This window comes from Pediculus humanus, genomic scaffold, assembly GCF_000006295.1.
Source record: "Pediculus humanus corporis 1103172108287 genomic scaffold, whole genome shotgun sequence".
Taxonomy (NCBI): Eukaryota; Metazoa; Arthropoda; class Insecta; order Psocodea; family Pediculidae; genus Pediculus; species Pediculus humanus.
In genome coordinates this window covers 714,280-733,314 of record NW_002987856.1, presented here as the reverse complement: position 1 = coordinate 733,314, position 19,035 = coordinate 714,280, and the positions used below count along the sequence as shown (strand labels likewise).

Here is a 19,035-nt window from a genome sequence, read left to right as displayed (position 1 = left end):
TTTTATTCTCCATCTTTTTTTTTCAACTAGAGAGAGAGAGAGAGAGAGAGAGAGAGAGAGAGAGAGAGAGAGAGAGAGAGAGAGAGAGAGAGAGAAAGAGAGAGAAAGAGAGAGGGAGAGAGAGAGAAGGAAACAGGGGGAGAGAAAGAGAGAGAGAGAGAGAGAAGGAAACAGGGGGAGAGAGAGAGAGAGAGAGAGAAAGAGAGAAAAACAGAAATAAAAATTCAAAATTTTTATTGGTTTTTTTTTCTCTTTCCTCCATAGACCATGAGGGGAGGAGGAGGAGGAGGGAGGGTAATAAAAATTACTCGTTTTAAGTTACTTGGAAAAAAGTTTTCTCCTTCCGGAAAATTTCGACTTATCCCCTTAATTTTTTTTTACCAACACACACACACGTTCGATATCCAAACTTCCCCTCATTTTTAACCTCCCTTCTCCCCTCTCTTCTCATACAACCACCCCCCCCCTACGACAAAAAAAAAGTAAATTTGAGAAAAAGAAGAAAGAAAAAAAAATCAAAATTTAATCAAATTTTCCCATCCCTCCCCCCCCCCGATTTTCCCCCTTTTTTTTTTTTTTATTTAAATTGGAATCGTTTTGTTTCTTTTTTTTTTTTTTATTTCAAATTCAAATTGAATTTCTACTGACACGTTCATTTTTAATTCCACATTTTATTAAAAAAAAAAAAAAAAAAAATCACATTCCCCCTAACTCCCTCCCTCCCTCCCTTTCTTCCTTCCACCTTGTAAAAATCTTTTGAATTAAAATAATAATAATAATAATATTAATAAAAAAAAAAATAAAAAAAATGTTTCGAAATGGTGAATAAGAGGAAAGGGGAGAGAGAGAGAGATATGGGAAGAGACAAAGATGAAAGATGAGAGAGAAGGGGAGAGAGAGAGAGAGAAAAAAAAAATCATTTCTCACAGTTAACTTAATTCCCGCAGAGATTTCGAAACAATTGAGAAAGAAAAAAAAAATCTTTAACAATGCCAAAGAAAGCTTTTAATGGTCCGTTTTAAGTAAAAAAAAAAATTCGCTTGAAATTTTCATTCGCCATGTTTTCCCCCCTCCTTTCCCCTCCTTTCCCCCTCCCCTTTTACTTAAAACCAAAAACAAAAAAAAGGGAAAAGTTCAATTTTCTTTTTTTTTTTTTTTTTTTTTCTTTAAAAATTTTTTACGAATTAAATTTCTAATTATTTTTTTTTTTTGTAAGGTTGACCAACTTGTTTGTTTACAAATGACGTCATAAGTCGTACAAACAAAATCGTTTTTTTTTTTTTTTTTGTTTTTCTTATGGGAAAAAAGAAAAACCGTTATTTTTCAAATTAAGAAAATCGTTAACACATTTTTCTTTTTGTTTTTGATGGACCCTTAAATCTTTTGACTACCTTTTCCGCCCCTCCCGTCCCTCTTCCCTCTTACTCCCCCTAATAAATTATTTCTTCGGAAAAAAAAAAAAAAAAAAAAAAAGTTTTGCAATGATGAGTTTTTCTTTTCTTTTTTCTTTTTCTTTTCCTTTTTTTTCTTTTCCCTACCTTGAATTGATGCTCGACATACATCGTACAAATCGTTTCTCATTCCAGTTACAAAAAAAAACTTTTTTTTTTTTTTATCCATTTTCTTCCGATAAAAAAAAAAAAAGAGAGAGAGAGAGAGAGAGACCGACAGAGAGAGAGAGAGAGAAACCTTTTTTTTTTGTTCGTACCTTTAAAATTTATTGTTTTTTTTTTTTTTTTTTTTTTTTAAATTGCCGACAAAACATGTTTGTCGTACATTTATAAAAAAAAAAAAAAAACTTTTCCTTTTTTTTTTTTGTTAGCTAATTTTTCATGGTTTTTTTCTTCTTATTTTTTTAATTCTTTTAAAACCCCGAAAAAAAAAAAAAGTAAAAAAGGGTCGATAAGTTTTTTTTTTTTTTAAACCGGAAACGAAATAATTATTTTTCAATAATAATAATAATAATAATAATAATATGGATAAAAAAAATTTTTATTTTTCTAGAATTTTCCGATGCCGTTCAAATCACGTTAGAAATAAATAAAAAAAAAAACTAATCAAATTTTGTGATATTAGAAAAAAAAGGAAATCTGTTTAAAAACTTGTCTTATTACGACCCTGAAATGAGTTTTCTCTTCCCCTTTCCATCCTCCCCTCCCCTCCCCCCTCCTCTTCCCTACCGCCCTCTATTTACTTTTTAAAAAAATTTCTTTTTCCCTTTCTCTCTCTCCCACTCATTCATTCATTCCTTTACTTTTTTCTCATCGAAAATCCCACCCCCCTTTTTTTTTCTTTTTCTTTTAAGAATGATAATATAATAAAAACAATCAAAACAACAACAAAAACAACAACAGCAGGAAAAGGAGGAGGAGGAGGAGGGGGAAGAGGAAGGGGAAAAAAAATAAATAAATAAAAATTATGACGAGTGGAATAAAAATAAAAAATAAAAAAAATAAAAAGAGTGATAATGAATATAATTAATGACAGACTCTCTCAAACGTTCTTTTTTCTTTCTCCCTTTTAAGAATTATCATCATCATCATCATCATCATCATCATCATCATCATTATCATCATCCCTCCTCGGTTTTTTTTCTTTAGTTTTCCTTTTTTTTTAATACAAATAAAAAAAAAAAGAAAAAGTTTTTTGGCAAAAAAAAAAAAAACCCACCCCCTTTAAGTAAAACTTTTTTATTTTGTTAACCTCCTCACCCCTTTCACCCCCCATCCCCCCACAAAATGCCTCAAATGGTTTCGAGGGTATAAATTAATTAACGCGTCGATTAAATTAAAAATAATAAAAATAAAAACATGCCCAAAGCGCATGATCATATTTTAATAACGAAAAAAACGGTTTTTTTAATAATGATAATAGATAAAAATTGAAGAAAATCAGGAAACGATAGATTTCGTAAAAGATTCATCCTCCCACTCCCACCCCACTCCCACCCCACCTCACCCCCTACCCCACCTCACCCCCCAACGTTTTGCAAAGGGGTAAAATACGTATGCCACCATATTATTTACCCCGTTTCAAAATTCGAGAATTATTCAATAAAAAAATCGTAAAAATCATTTTAATAATGCGAAGAAAATGATGGGAAAATAATAATAAATAGGAAACCTGTAAACTATTGCTTGCCGGAGGGTTGATGATGATGTTAAAAAAAAATAATGACGATGGTGATGATGATGATGGTGGTGGTGGTGGTGGTGGGGATGATGACGATGACGATCGTTTAAATTCAAAAAAATAAATTGAAATGAAATAAAACCATCGATACATGTGAAAGACAGAGAGAGAGAGAGAGAGAAAAAAAAAATTTAATCAATTTAATCAACTGGGAATTTTCCTCTTAACCGAATCCAACGGGAAAAAAACAGGAAAAAAGTTTTCCCAAATACAAAAAATGCCCGTACAATAGAATTTAATTTTTAAAAAACGTTCAGAACAAAAAAATAAAAAATTTGTCCAGAGTCGTTTTTTTTTCTCGAGTGAGTTTTTTTTTTTTTTTTTTTTTTTTTTGGAAAACGCGTGGGGATGTGGAAATCTCGGTTTTTTTTTTTTTCAATACCGAAAAAACTTTTTTTCTTTTTTCCAACGGCACAAATTGTTGAAATTTTCTTTACATTCTCTCTCTCTCTCTCTCGCTAAGCTTTTTTCTTTCTTTCTCTTTTTTTTCCCCTTCCTTTCTTTCTTTCTTTCTTTCATTCATTTTTCTTTTCCCTTTTGTTTTCTTATTTCTAAAGGTTTCAAAATAATGGAAATCTAAACTTTTTCAAAGTATTATTATATTATTATATTAAACTTTTCTTTCCACCCCCCATCCCCCTCCCCTTCAACCCTCAGCCTTTTTTCTTTACGAAAAGTATTTTAAGCGGTTGGACCGTTACAACAAAAAAAAAACTTTTCGCGAATTTTTCTTTTTTTTCTAAAATTGATGGCGACGGTTTTTGGTGTTTCCCCCCCTTCCCTTCCAGTCATTTTTATTCCATAATGTTCACTCGATGTGAAATAAACTTTTTCCCCCCAACTCCCTCACCTCTCTCTCTCTCCCTCCCTCCCCCACTCCCACCCCCATTTCCCTTCAACTTTCCGCGACACGGTTGAAATATTAACAACGAAGTAAAAATAACATACATCAGTTATATTTATAGTTTTTTTTTTTTTTTTTTTTTTTTTTTTTAAACAAACAAACAAACAATTATTGTACGGTTTATTTAAAAAGTTTGTAATGTTTTTTTGTACAAATGACCACCACTGAGATCAGTAGACAGTGACGATGAGATAATAGGTAAAAAACATTAGCTAACAATATAAAACACAGAACACAAAAAAAACATGTGGTGGCGAAAAACAAACAACAAACAACAAACAACCAAAACAAAAACAAAAGCGTTCTCTCTTTATTATATACGTCGCCGCGTGTGTTAAATTAAATATACTATTTTTAAATTAAAAATTTCCTTTTTTTTTTCCTTTTTCTACTCTCCTTTCAGAAAAATATAAAAACAAAAAAAAAGTTTATTAAAAAATTCTTGAAATATCTTTCCGTTAAAATAGAAAAAAAAAAAAAAAAACAAAAAAAATTGGACGAGAAAAGAAAGAGAAAGAGAAAGAATAAGTTATAATTGTTTTTAGTAAAGAAGCAATTATTATTATTATTATTATTATTATTATTATTATTATTATTATTATTGTTTGTTTGTTTGTTTGCTAGGGATTCATTAAAAATCTTTTGTCTTTTGTCGGTTTGACCCCGACCAATTTTTAGAGTCTCGAGAAACAATAGACACACCACTTAGCTTTTATTATTATTATTATTATTATTATTATTATTATTATTATTATTATTATTATTATTATTATTATTATTATTATATTTATATATTTTTGCCTTAATTCAATTCTCTCTCTCTCTCTCTCAAATTAAAAACTGTAACAAGAAAAATTTCAAATTGGAATTAAAAGACCGAGTAAAACAAAACTTTTTCAGACAGCAAATTTATCAAATTAAATACTGGAGAATAGCAAAAAAAAAAAAAAAAAAAATGGAGAAATAAAAAAATAAACTTTTTCATTTTTATAATTTCCCCCCCCCATTTCCCCCCTCCTCTCTCTCTTCCCCTTTCTCCCCCTCTCCTTCTCCGTCTTTTTTTCCGTATTTTTGTTATGACATTTTTTCCTTTTTTTTTGTTTAAAACCAAAATAATAATAATAATAATAATTAAAATAACATCGCGACGTTTTTAGCAAAAGGGTAAAATAATACGAATAAGAAATTCAAGGAGAGAGAGAGAGAGAGTGAGAGAGAGAGAGAGAGACGCACACGCATTTTTCCTTTATTTTTCCTTTTTCCCTTTTTTTTTTTTACCATTGCGAAAAATAAGGGGAAAATTACATACGAAACGTATGAAAATTGTTAACACTAATTGCAAACAGGTAGAATTTAACAAAAATGTGTAAAATTAAATTTTATTTCTTATACGCATGCAACAATCTTCATTTCGGCTCCCTCTTTTCCCCCCTCTCCTCCCCCTTCCTTCAACTTCCTTTTTCCCCCTATTACCTTCACAACGTGTTTTCATGTAAAATAATTTCCTTTGACATGTGAGAATTTATTTTATTTTATTTCACTATGTTTTTTTTTTTTCTTTTTGTTTTTTTTTCTTTCTCTCTCTTTCTCTCACTCACTCACTCTCTCTTTTTCTCTCTCTCTAAAAATTTCTCTCTTAAATGGAAACATAAAATTTATGAGCTTTTATATTTTAAATAAATAATAATAATAATAATAATAATATATGTATAAAATTTATCATTCGCATATAATAATTTTACCTTTTATGTAAATATTATATATATAAACGCGTTCGGCTTTTATATATATATATATATATATATATATATATATATATATTTGTATTTGAATAATGTGAAATGATTTAAAAAACGATCCGGAAATCGTAGACACGCGCACGTGAGCACTTACTACACGCCCACGCACACGCATACGCGTATTTATTGAAATATTTAATTTCAATGGAAAAAAGTTTTTAAAAAAAAATTTTTTTTTTTAAAACTCGAACGAATACCTCAAACGAAAACAAAATTGCAATCGACCTTGGAAAAATATTTATTTAATAATAATAATAATAATAATAATAATAATAATAATAATAATAATAATAATAATAATAATAATAATAATAACCGGAAATAAAACGTTTAAAAAATTGTTGGAAAAATGTGTTTTTTTTCTCCCCCCCCCCCGGGTTTTCGCGCTCCCGTTTTTTTTTTTTTTGTCGAAATCCGTCAGGGAAAAAAAATCGTAAAGAAAAAAAAAATAAAGATGGGGGGGGACAAACTATTTTTCCAATAACTACAAACAGTCGTTCCATCGTTTGTTAAAAAAAAAAAAAAAAAAAAGAAATTTCAACGAAGTTTGCTTTCGAATTTTCCGAATAGTGCGAAAATTTTCCATAACGTAAATTACAAAAAAAAAAAAAAAAAAAAATTTTAATATCCTACGACATTTTCCTTAGTAAATTTTTTTTTTTCCCCTTGGATTGCCCCCCCCCCTCCACACACACACACGTTTCCAGATTTAAATTTCCAAATTCTCAAGTTTCACGATATAATCATTCGTTAATAAAAAGAATTTTAAATCCTTAACAAATTGACAATCAAACAACAACAACAACAACAACAACAAACTAAAACTTATTCAATGTTACAAACACTTAAAAAAAAAAAATCCCGGAATTTTTTCTACCCGCTCCCCTCCCATACCCCTCCCCCCGGGAGAAAAATTTCACATCGTTATTCATTTACTAAAAACTTTTGTTATAAGAGAGAGACAGAGAGAAAAATAGAGAGAGAAAGAAAAAATTTACGAGTGAATTAAAAAAAAAAATTTTCTTTCTTTTTTTTCCTTATTAATAAAATTTCGACCGGAAATGAAACGACTAATAATAATAAAATAATTTAAAATTCCGTTTGAAAATTGACAACAGACGTTTTAATTCTATTATAGAAATCTCATCATCATCATTATTATTATTATTGGGAATATCATAAAATAAGATGAGGAGGACGACAACTCACAGAGTCCCAAAAGGGAAAAATTAAATTAATTTCTTTCCATAATTTTCCAATTTGAATCCATTAATCCGAAAAATTAATTTTCTTAATTAAAAAACATTCAAATATTTTCATTTTTTTTCTTCCTTTTTTTCCTTTTTTGAAATAAATAATAAGTTTATTAAACTTATTATTATTATTATTAATTTTACGTCGAATCGAAAAAAAAAAAAAAAAAACGAACGTCAGGTACGAATATACCTTAAAGTGATAAAACTCCCTCTAACCCTCTAAAATTTTTTGCGACCTTATTAACCTTAATTAAAATTTTTTTTTTCTTACCTTTTGCCGATTGGAAAAGTTTTTTCGTTTCGACCGCAGAAAATTGTTTTGAAAATAAACCTGAACAGGTCGATCGATCAGCCAATCATCCGAACGAACCTTTTTTTTACGTCATTTTTAATTCCGTTAATCACCGACGATCATGTGGTTCGTTCGAGTTTTTTTTTTTTCTGTAAAAAAAGAAAACCCTAATTAACTGCTTACGTCACTTAAATTGACGTCATCAAAACGAAATTAATATTTAACCACCATCACCCCCCCCCCACCCGCCATATTTCCCCACAAGAAAAAATTAAAAATTCTATTATGATTAAAAAGCGTAATTTCCTCCCCCCCTCCATCTCACCATTTCGTCATTAAAAAAAAAAAAAAAACGTTTTTCATTCGATAACCTTTGACCTCGTACGAATCAAATCTTTACGTTAAACATATTATTTAGTAATAATAATAATAATAATAATAATAATAATAAAAACAATCGACGACGACAGTCAAGTTGGAAAAGTTAAAAAAACAAAACAAAACAAAAAGGTAATAAAATACGATTTTAATGTAAATAATAATAATAATAATAATAATAATAATAATAATAATAATAATGATAATAATAATAAATCGATTGGGTAAAAAAATGTGATTTTTTTTTCTTTTTCTAATGGTGGCAACATAAAAAATAAAAACGTTTTGTAAAAAAAATAAAAATAAAAAAAAAAAAACCCTAAATTTAATCCCAGACTCTGAAAATCTAGAGATAAATAGAAAATCCGATTTTCCAAAAAAAAAAAAAAAATTTATATGTACACATGTGCGTGTGTGCGTGCGTGTGTGTGTGTGTGTGTGTGTGCGTGTATCGATTCTCCATAGACAATCGATAAAAGATTATCTTTTTTTTTTTTTTTTTTTTTTTTTTTTCGGTCAAATCGGTTTCCCCATTTTTCCTTTTTTTTCTTTCGGGTGATGAATATTATTCTCTTAACCCCCCCCCCCCCGAAATAAAAAATACATTTCGAGTGTTTTTTTTTTAACTCTCTCTCTCTCTCTTTCTCTCTTTCTTTCTTTCTCTGTCTTTTCGTTAACATAAAAAGGGATAAATGACGTTTCGAAAATAAAAAAAAAAAAAAAAAACATTTTAAAAGCTCAGAATATTTTATTTATACGTTAGAAAACAATTTTCCCCATTTTTGTATTATAAAAAAAAAAAAAAAATTTTCTTTCCTTTGTCGTCACGCATTGCACAAAAAACAAAGGAAAACAAATTATTATTATTATTATTATTATTATTATTATTATTATTATTATTATTATTATTAAGTTATAACCACCATTAACGAACACGATAGCACACACCCACACATTCACGACATCATCATAATCATCATCATTTCAATCATCATCATCGACGACGACGACGACGACAACGACGAGTTTATTAAACCATTATGGGAAAAAAAGGAAGGGGAAGAAGAGAAAGGAAGAGGGAAGAGAGGGGGGAAAAGACAAAAAGAATGTGGAAAACGTGAAAAGTGGAATAAACTCTAAAATGAAATTATCGTTCAAACATATTTTACCTGTCTGTCTGGTAAGTAAAAACGCGAGAGGGGAATGAATGCTAATCGAATTCGTTTTCGTTCCAGATTTTCCCGGGGACGTAACAACACAGACGGGAGAATAATTTTCATTTTAAACAGGAGGAGGAGGGAAAGAGAGAGAGAGAGAAAGAAAAAAAAAAGAAACATTTTGTAATAAAAATCGATAATAGAAAAAAAAAAAAAAAAAAAACTTGCGAAAATTTTTACATGATCCAACCTGAAATTTTTTAATTCCCGTAATAATAATAATGATGATGATAAAATATCAAAACATCAAGTGGTAGCTAGGAGAGGAGGGGAGAGGAGAGGAGAGGAAAGGGAAGGTTTTGTAATAAAAGTTAATAAATAAAAGGAATAATAAATAAAGATGGTTCTAAGATAAACTTGCGGAGAAAAGGTTGAATTTCACCGACGTAAACAGTCTCTTGGATTTCATAATTTAATGCCTGCCTTTCATCATTCATTCCCTCCACTCCTATGGTTTCCTTCCTGTTCTTCTTCTTCTTCATGTACCCCCACCCCCACCACCACCACCGCCACCGCCGCCATCCTCATTATCGCATAAACCACCCCTTTTTCTTCATATCATCCATCCTCTCTACCGCCGCGAATGTAATCCCACCACCGCCACCACCACCGCCATCACCCTAACCAACTTCCTTCATTCTAACATCATCATCATCATCCATCCCGCAAAATCGACCCAAATAATAAAATATTCACTTTTTACTTGTCAAGTTACCGGATTTTTTTTTTTTTCTCTTTCTTCCTTTTTTTTTCATCCCTTTTTCTTTTCTTTTCTTATTTTTAGCTTAGAAAAAAAAAGAAAAAAGAAAGATTTTTCACTTAAAAAGTTTTCTCTCTCTCTCTCTCTCTTTCTTACTTTTTTTTTTGAAAAAGAAAAATATCGAAATTTTTTTTATAAAAGAAAAACGTGTATGTATAAATTTATGGGGATGAATGTCAATGAGATTTAACGAAACTTGTCCGGGGAGGTAGGGAGAAGAGGAGGGTAGGATAGGAGCGAGGAGAGAACCTAATAATAATAATAATATCAAAGATGTGGGGGAGGGGGTAAATATCATTATTAAATTAATAATAATAACAAAAAAAATTAACAAAATTTTACCTTATTGTCAATCCAATTAATTTCAAAATAATAATAATAATAATAATAATAACTTACACGTCAAACACTCGAGGCTATACAAAATCCACAAACGGTTTTGTTTAAAAAAAAAAAAAAAAAAAAGGGGGGGGGAGGGGGAGGGAAATGATAATAACAAAATCATAAAATGTTTTTTTAATTAAATTTAAAAAAAAAAAAAAAAAAAAAAATTCAATTTCGAACGCGACCCGCCATTTTTTGTTTTGATTTGATTTGATGGACAACGTTAAATACAATTTTCTGTTTTCGACATCAAAAGAAATTAATTAAGAGTTTTAATTATAACAACAACAAAAAAAAAACTCAAACTCACGCACAAAAAGTTAAACTTTTATTTTTAACAAAAACAATAATTAAAGACATTTTTTTTTCAATTATAATTTTCCAACACTTGTCATCATCCAAACGTTCGAAACAAACAGTAGAAGAAAAATTAACGGGTACGATTTGACGTAATTATGACGTCATTACAACTAAAACTACTACTCTAATCAATCAAACTACTACTACTACTACTCTAATCAATTAATGATTTATTTCAAATCAATAACAACAACAATTTTCTTTTCTTAAAAAAAACTTTTTCACGATGAAATTTTTATCTGTTTTTTTTTTTTTTTTTTTAGGAGATAAGAAACCACGAGTGGATAATTCGAAAAGTAAAAAAAAAAAAGTAAAAAAAGTTTCCCAAAAGTAACATAAATTATAAGTTGAACGAGAGAGAGAGAGAGAGAGAGAGAGAGAGAGAGAGAGAGAGAGAGAGAGAGAGTACTTACCTTGATAATGTTTTAGTTTTTGCTCCTGAGGGATGAAACGAAACACCAACGAACGAAGCAACAGTCAAAATGAACAAAATCAACCGTAAAAACTTTTTATCACTTTTTAAAAAATACTTTTTTTTTAAATAAAAAACGCGAACTCACAACACTTTTAAAAACAAAACACTACGATTATACTTTACTATTATTATTATTATTATTATTATTATTATTATTTTTTTTTTTTATAAACAATAACTTATTCTCTTACTTTTTTTTTCAAATTGATTCTTCGCACTAAAGCAAAAAAATTAAAAAAAAATTAATCAAATCAGCAACTTAATGAAAAATCTCTTTCAATTCTTACAATGGATGACTTGATTAAAAAAAAAAAAAAAAATTTTTCCTTTTTTTCCTTTTTCTTTTTTCCTTTTTTCCTTTTAAATATTCTAATTAATTTAAAAAACGAAAAAAAACGGAAAAAAAAAAAAAAAAGTTTTTCACTTAATTATTTGATTTAACAAAAAAATTAAATAATTTACTAACGTATTTTTTTTTTTTTTCATGTTCTAAATTAATAAAATAAAATAAAATAAACACGATAATGATAACGATAATTGTTAACTCTCTTTACGATTGTAAATAAAAAAAAAAGTCGTCTGCTATGCTACAAACAACAAACGTTCTTTTACGAAAAAAAAAAAAAATATAAAAAAATAAATTTTTTAAAAAAATTAAACCGATTATTCATTCCTACTTTAAATTCGTCTCTCTCTCTCTCTCTCTTTTTTTTTTTTAACAAACAAACAAACGGGATTGTTTGTTTATACAAACGTAATAATAAATAATTAATTTAATTCGATCGTAACAAACAAACAAACGAACGAAGAAAAATTAAAAATTTTTATCCCCGAAAAATATCAAAAAAAAAAAAAAAAAAAAGCAAATCAATTTTTTTACTGTACAAAAAAAAAAACGATTCAAATCATTCATTCATTCATTCAGTCAGTCATTCAATCAATCATTCATTAATTCACTCATTCAATCGATTAATTAATTAATTAATTAAAACCCGAAATTTTAATCCGTTTATTTTTCGATATAATTTTTTTTCGTATTAGTAGTTTTCGATAAAACCTTCCCCCCCCGTCCCCCCCACCGGAAAAACGATGAAAATTTTAAATGTTTTTTTTTTTTTTTTTTTTTTTTTTTTTTTTTTTACGAATGTTTAATTTTGTTTCTGTCACTGATAAATTACCAGACTATGAATTATTATCATTATTATTATTATTATCATTATCAACGGGAAAATCGGGTTTTCTAATTTCGAAATTAGAAAATTTTTTTATTAATAAAAGAAAGATCGTGCTTTGAATAATCGACAATTATTTAATATTTTCCAAATTGTTTTAAATTTAAAAAATAGAGAGAGAGAGAGAGAGAGAAAGAGAGGCAGAAAATTTAACGGTTAAAATTTTTATCCGGAAAATTTTCTCTTTTTCCTCACCCTTCCTTTCCCCCGCCTTTTTTAAATTTTCGTACGTTCGAAAAAAAAAAAATTCAAATAAGTAATAAGAATTAATAATAATAATAATAATAATAATATTGTTTTACCGTTTCCGCGAAAAATACGAAGAAAAAAAAAAAAAAAAAAAAGAAAATTTGAAAACGCGACGTCGGAAAATCAAATGTTTTTCTTTTAACCGTACGCGGTAAAATCCCGACGACGACGGGAAAACAACATTAAACCAAAAAAAAAAAAAACCCGAAATCCCCGTATAAAAAATTATAAACGTTTGACGATCACGTCGGCACGCGAAAGGAAACTGCGCGAGGACCCTCACACAGCATCCCGGTCCGGCCGGGATGTTGCCCTAGTTACCACCTCTTCCCTCTTACCCTTACGTTAACGCATGCGTATTCTATACCCTACGGTCCATCAGAGTCGGAAGCCCGGGAAGCACATGTTCGGAGTCATCTGGTGGTGTTGCCCCGCTTCAAAACCCTTCTTTTTATCCGGGGGAGAGGGGAAGGAGGGGAGGGGGGGAGAAATCTCTCAATCCCCGAGACACCTTTCACTCACGATTTATATTATTATTGTTTTGACGTCTTTTTTTTTTTTTTCTATCGAACCTTCGTGTGCTAAATTCATTTACGCATTTTTTCTATTCTTTACTTCTCCTCCTCCTCCTCCTCTCTTTTTTCACTACTTACCTCTCTCTCTCTCTCCCTCCCTTATTTGTTTCCCCTCCTTATTCATGTTTCTCCTCGATAATATTATTTCTTTTTGTTCACCACCACAAATCCTTCCATAAATTCTTAATGTTCTTCAATTTCTTTTTTCAAGTAGTAAAAATTCATAACAACGGTAAAAACGCGAATCTAAATATCATACACATATCTGTGGATACAAAAAATAATAATAATAATAATAATAAAATATGATAAAAACTATAGAATTCATAAACATAAACATAAAAAAAAAAAGAAAAATTTAAATGGGTAATAAACCTTACTTTTAGTTTTACTGCTTAATTTTTTTTTTCCTTTTTTCCTTTGTTGCTAACCCCAAAACGTTTTCCTTTTAAAATGAGTTTTATGCTTAACAACAACAACAACAACAACAAAACAGAAAAACTAAAAACTTTGAAAAAGAGGTTAAAAAAAAAAAAAATTGTTTTCCCCTTGGGGAGGAGGAAGGGGGAGGGGGGGAGTAAAAAGACGACCGTGATATCATATTTTTTAAAAGTTTAAGGTGAAAAGATACTAGGCACACGGCCTAGTACTAGACGTATAATACTCCCTCGGGAATCCCGAGGGGTGGGGGAGGGAAAAAGAAAACAAATAGCCTTAGAGCTAGGAAAAAGTTTTTAATTATAAATATCGGACTAACGTGGATGACATTAAAGGTAAATCGATTTTTTTCTTTGTAAAGAAATGAAACGAATTTTGCCCCGACGGTCTTGTCTGAACACCGCACACCCGCACACCCCCACACCCTGCATAAGAAGACTTGGAAAAATAATAATAATAATAATATATGTACACATACGTACAAATAGAAATGAATTCCCCGAGTTAATTAATATTCAGTCGTGGAATTAGTAGTAGACTTTGTAAATTGATATTTTCCGTTAAAGTATTGCCTTTCGGTTTATAAAATTATATTTATTAATATCAACGAAAACTCGAAATTTTCTTCTAATAATAATAATAATAATAATAATAATAATAATAATAATAATAATAATAAAACAAAAATTATTTATACGATTTAACTTCTTTTATAAATTTCCTCCCCCTCCCCTCCCACCTCCCCCCACATTATATAAAAAAATTAATAATAATTCATTTTTAATTTTGTTGTTGTTGCAAAATGAAATGAAATGAAATGAAAAAAAAAAAATCCAAAGTATTTTCAAATATCTTTCGGTCCAGACTTTTCTGCTAATCCTTCCAAAACGTCTTCTGCTTCTTCTTTTAAATTTTCCGCCTTTTCCATCAATAACAACTTGAAAAAAAAAAAAAAAATTAATTAATAAAAATAAATTAATGATAATAACTATATAATTTTTTTAATCGATAATTTCCCTCCCCCTTTCCTCCCCTCCTTACCCCTCCCCCCTCCAACAGGCTTAATCGAATTTATACGAATGAATTAATATGTAGTAGCAGTGGTAGCAGTAGCGGAAGTAGTAGCAGTAGTATTAATAATAATAATAATAATAATAATAAGTTACACTTTACCTTTGCTGCTGCTATTATTTGTGACGCGACCTTTAGAGACAAGTGATCAATCGATCGAACTAAATCTCCGGCTTTGGCATTCGCTAATATTTGCAAAGTCTTAAATCCACCTTCGTAAAGCTGTTTAGCTCGACCCTAAAACGAGATTAACCAACACTTTTTCAAAAAAAATTTATTAAATCCGCCATTAATAATTTACATTAGGAAAAGCAGTGAAATCGATTGTATTACGTTTTTTTTTTTTTTTTTTTGAATTCGCTTATGAATTCTTAAAAACCCGGCTGATTAATAAAAAAAAAATAAAAAAATAAAATGATGATGATGATAAATCCGGCTTTTATTTAAAAAAAAAAAAAAAAAAAAACTTTTCTCACCCTTTTCACGGCGGGAAGTTCCATTAACGGAAGTAATTCGGTTGAACAGCAATGTGCCAAACGCGGCGCAAAATCCGTCAGCAAAGATTTAAAAGACCAAAATTTTTCCAATTTTTCGCAAAACCTGAGTACGCTGTTTGCGTAAGTTGCTGCCGACGTCATCAAAGTTTGAATTTGTCCCCGGGGTAACTGCAAAAAAAAAAAAAAAAAAAAAAAAAAAAAAAAAAGGGATAACCGGATTAGAAAACGTTACTTATACACGAACAAAACTTTTTACCCTCCTCCTCCTCCTCCTCCTTCTCCTGATTTAACATTTACCTCAAACAATGACGCAACATCCCACACCGTATGTTGTTTCCAAAGCTTGTTAAGCATGAGCGATATGTAAAAACGATTAATTACGATTTCTGGTATCGCCTGAAAGGTTTCCACCACCCCCCGGAGAACAAAAAAAAAATTAATTAAATTAAACTGCTCTCGTTGAATGATCTTTTCATACGAAAAGAAGACAAAATAATAAACCTTCGGATGAATTCCCATCGCCAATTTTGACATGGCAAATTCAGTGACTCCGATTATGTTTGCCGTGTGAACTTCGTTCGCGTTCAACTCCATGTAAACGTTAAAATAAACGGAAAAATTCGGTTTGATCTGTGCGATTATGTCGGGCGGAGTGACGAGGTATAAAAGATGTAAATTCGTTAATAATACCAAACTCGATTGAGCTTTTACGAGATCTCCGTACAATTCGTGAGCTTTGTCTAAACTTAAACCCCCTAGAAAAAAAAAAAAAAAATACAGTAATAATAATAATGGGAAATATAAAATTTTGATGACGGTTTCGTGGAAGCAAAAAACAGAGAGAGAGAGAGAAAAAGAGTTTTAAAAAATAAAAGAAAATAATAATAATAATAATAATAATAATAATAATAATAAAAATTACTTCTTTCGTGTTAAATGTAAAAAAAAAAAAAAAAAAAAAAAAAAAAAATCACTTTAAAATGGAAGCAAAAAACAATAATAAAAATTTATGGCGGAAAACTCAACAAAATACCTTTCATGGCAGCTCGTCCCAAGCGACTTATCGTTAACGGTGAGTCGTTAGAAATTTTTAAAGACTTTTTAGTGTTGGTCGCATTATTCAAGTCTAATTTACTAATGGAATTCCCTTCAACGTCCTTATCCTCGTCTAATTCGATGCTTTTTATTTTTAATGCTCCCTGTTTATATAAACTCGAAATGCACGAGTCTGTCATTTTTTTCGTGTCAACATTCAATTTATTCGCCTTGTTGTAATATAAAAAGAAAAAAAAAAAAAAATTTTTTTTTACAAGCAATTAAATATTTAAAAACAAAAACAAAAAAATTTTTTTTTTTTTTATTACTCCTTTAAGTGACGTTGTAGTTACCTGAACGTGAAGTAAACTACACTTGAGTAATTCCCTAAGTGATTTCCTCGTGGTTGCCGTTCCCAAACCGATGGATGACAACACGAGGTTTTTGCAATTTTCCAAATCTATTTTACTCGTCGTTTGATCCATCGGCGATTTCAATAAACTTTTCACCTTTTCCAAATCCGTTATTTGACACATGAGAAAACTTTCACCCTCGGCACCGTAACCGCTTCTTCCGGCTCTCCCGACCATTTGCTTGTACCTGCTTAAACTTATGAAATCTTTCCCAACGTACGGAGATCTTAATATGACCTTAAAAAAAAAAACTCTATAAAAATAATTTCTTTATGAAAAGAAAAGAAAAAAAAATTTTTAACTCACTCGTTTGGCTGGTAAATTAACTCCGACGGCTAATGTCGATGTACAGCAAATAACCGAAAGGGTACCATCCCTAAACGATTCTTCCAGAAGTTTTCTTTCTCCAGCAGTTAAACCCGAATGATGATACGCAACTCCGAACGGTAACGTTTTTTTTAAAACTGGACAAATTTGATCATTCGATTCCGATACTAAAGCACGATACAAACTTTTTTTTTGCTGTTCTTTAATTTTCATCAAATCCCTACGGAAAAAAAAAAAAAAAAAAAAAAAAAAAACAAACCAAAAATTAAAATCCGTTAAATTTATTCTTAATAATATAAACAAAATGGTCGTCTACCTTGGTAATATTCTGCTCAAAAAAAAGCAACGTTTCACAATTTTTTTACTAGGACAAAATATCAGACAAGAATCATCAGGTATAACTTCTTGAACTAAATCGGAAATCCCGTCAGGATCTGTCCCTGAAAAATTTATAAAGCGTCAAATTTTTTATAAGTAATTTAACTTCCCGTGTGTGTAAAGAGACAAGTTTCAACAAGTTTGATCACACACCTTCAGCGGATAAAGGTAACTTCCTGCATTCCTTAACTCCATTTTCCGAATTCCAATCTATTGAATATATTTTTCTATCACATTTAATGTATTCGTTTAAACTAACGGGTCGAAAATTTCCAACGTAACATTCAGCTTTTAAAAATTTTCCTACTTCTTCTAAATTTCCAATTGTTGCAGTCATACCAATTATTTGAATTTTATCTGGGGGAAAAAAAATGAAAAAAAGGGAAAAACTTAAAATTAAAATCCAAATTTCTTTTGATTTATAAAATTTAATTAAAATACCTCTGTTATATATAACTTGTGTCAATAATGTTTCTAATATGGCTCCTCTTCCTTCTTCTGCTAACATATGAAGTTCATCGACTACAATTAAACCAAACTCATGAAGCCTTCTAGCCTCTATGAGACTGTTCACTACAACCAAAGCTTTCTCCATTGTCGCAATTATCACAGATTTTCTCCTTCTACGTTTGATGGGTGGAATGACTCCTTTCCCTGCTGCATATTCTTCAACTAAAAATCCCAAATCTATTGCAAACTGAGAAAAATCTTTGACTTTTTCTTGAACTATTGAAACATATGGTAAAATGAATAAAACATTTCTTTTGTAGCAAAGTATTTCTCTGAGTATTAATATCTCTGCTACTAATGTTTTTCCACCACTCGTCGGAAGTGCATAAACTAAATTTTGATGGTTTTTTACAGATTCAAGGTTTAAGCATTCTTCTTGCCAGGCTAAAAATTAAATATTTTTAAAATAAATAATCTGTAAAAAATAAACTTAATTAAAAATGAAATCATGTTATTACAATATAATTCCTTAATATCTTTGTGTTCTTCATATAATTTTTTTACAGCTAAGGGTAACCCGTAAAATGGTCCCATTTCTTCGTATTCTCCATCTTGTTCGATAACTTTTGACACAAAACTTGAATTTAATTGAGTCCAACCGGTGGTTTGACTTTTAACTAATTCTTGATTTGAAACATTATCTAATAATTTTTGTTTTATTTCATTCGATAAATTCATACTGTTATTTTTTGGTAAAAATGACTGATCGGTCCATTTCATGACATCCGATACAGTCAATATTTCACTATTGTTTTCTTTAACTTTTTTTTTAACTTGAAATTCTACTGGTGAACTATCTTTAAAATCATTTATGTTATTATTGCCATTTTCATTTATTTTTGAACAACTATCAATCACTTGAAATAATTTACTATCAGAAATTAACTCATCACTCAAAAAACAACCTGTATCATTACTGAAAGGATCTTTAAACATTTCTTTTATTTCACTGCACATGTTTGCTAAACTTCCTAAATCATTCGAATCATTTTTACTATTACTTATATTACTCTTTCCTTTTGCGGAATCGAATGTATCTTCTTTAAACAAATCGTAACTAAATCTTTTTTTATGAGATGTCTCACCCAGTGATTCTTTTTTTTTAACACGACTTTTATGCAAATTTGATAAAACGACATTTTCACTTAACTGTTGATCTATTGAACTGCTACTTATATTATTTACTTGATTTTGTAGCAATTTTGATTTTTTTATTGGAGTTATTTCAGAAAAAGAATCTCTGGACCGGCTTCTTAAATGCATTTTCCTTACAGGAGTTGATTGAGCATTCAT

General features: G+C 29.5%; 1 protein-coding gene across 1 annotated transcript; it reads right to left on the bottom strand.

Annotated features, from left to right (window-relative positions):
- Positions 1 to 14,355: 14,355 nt before the first annotated feature.
- Positions 14,356 to 19,035, bottom strand: Phum_PHUM530580 (DNA polymerase theta, putative; the record flags this gene model as incomplete). The annotated part of the gene is made up of 12 exons (XM_002431446.1): positions 14,356 to 14,448; positions 14,685 to 14,819; positions 15,059 to 15,247; positions 15,377 to 15,475; positions 15,581 to 15,834; positions 16,113 to 16,344; positions 16,468 to 16,764; positions 16,834 to 17,074; positions 17,171 to 17,294; positions 17,386 to 17,589; positions 17,674 to 18,126; positions 18,201 to 19,035. 12 exons carry the CDS (start codon positions 19,033 to 19,035, stop codon positions 14,356 to 14,358), a joined length of 3,156 nt encoding a protein of 1,051 aa, XP_002431491.1.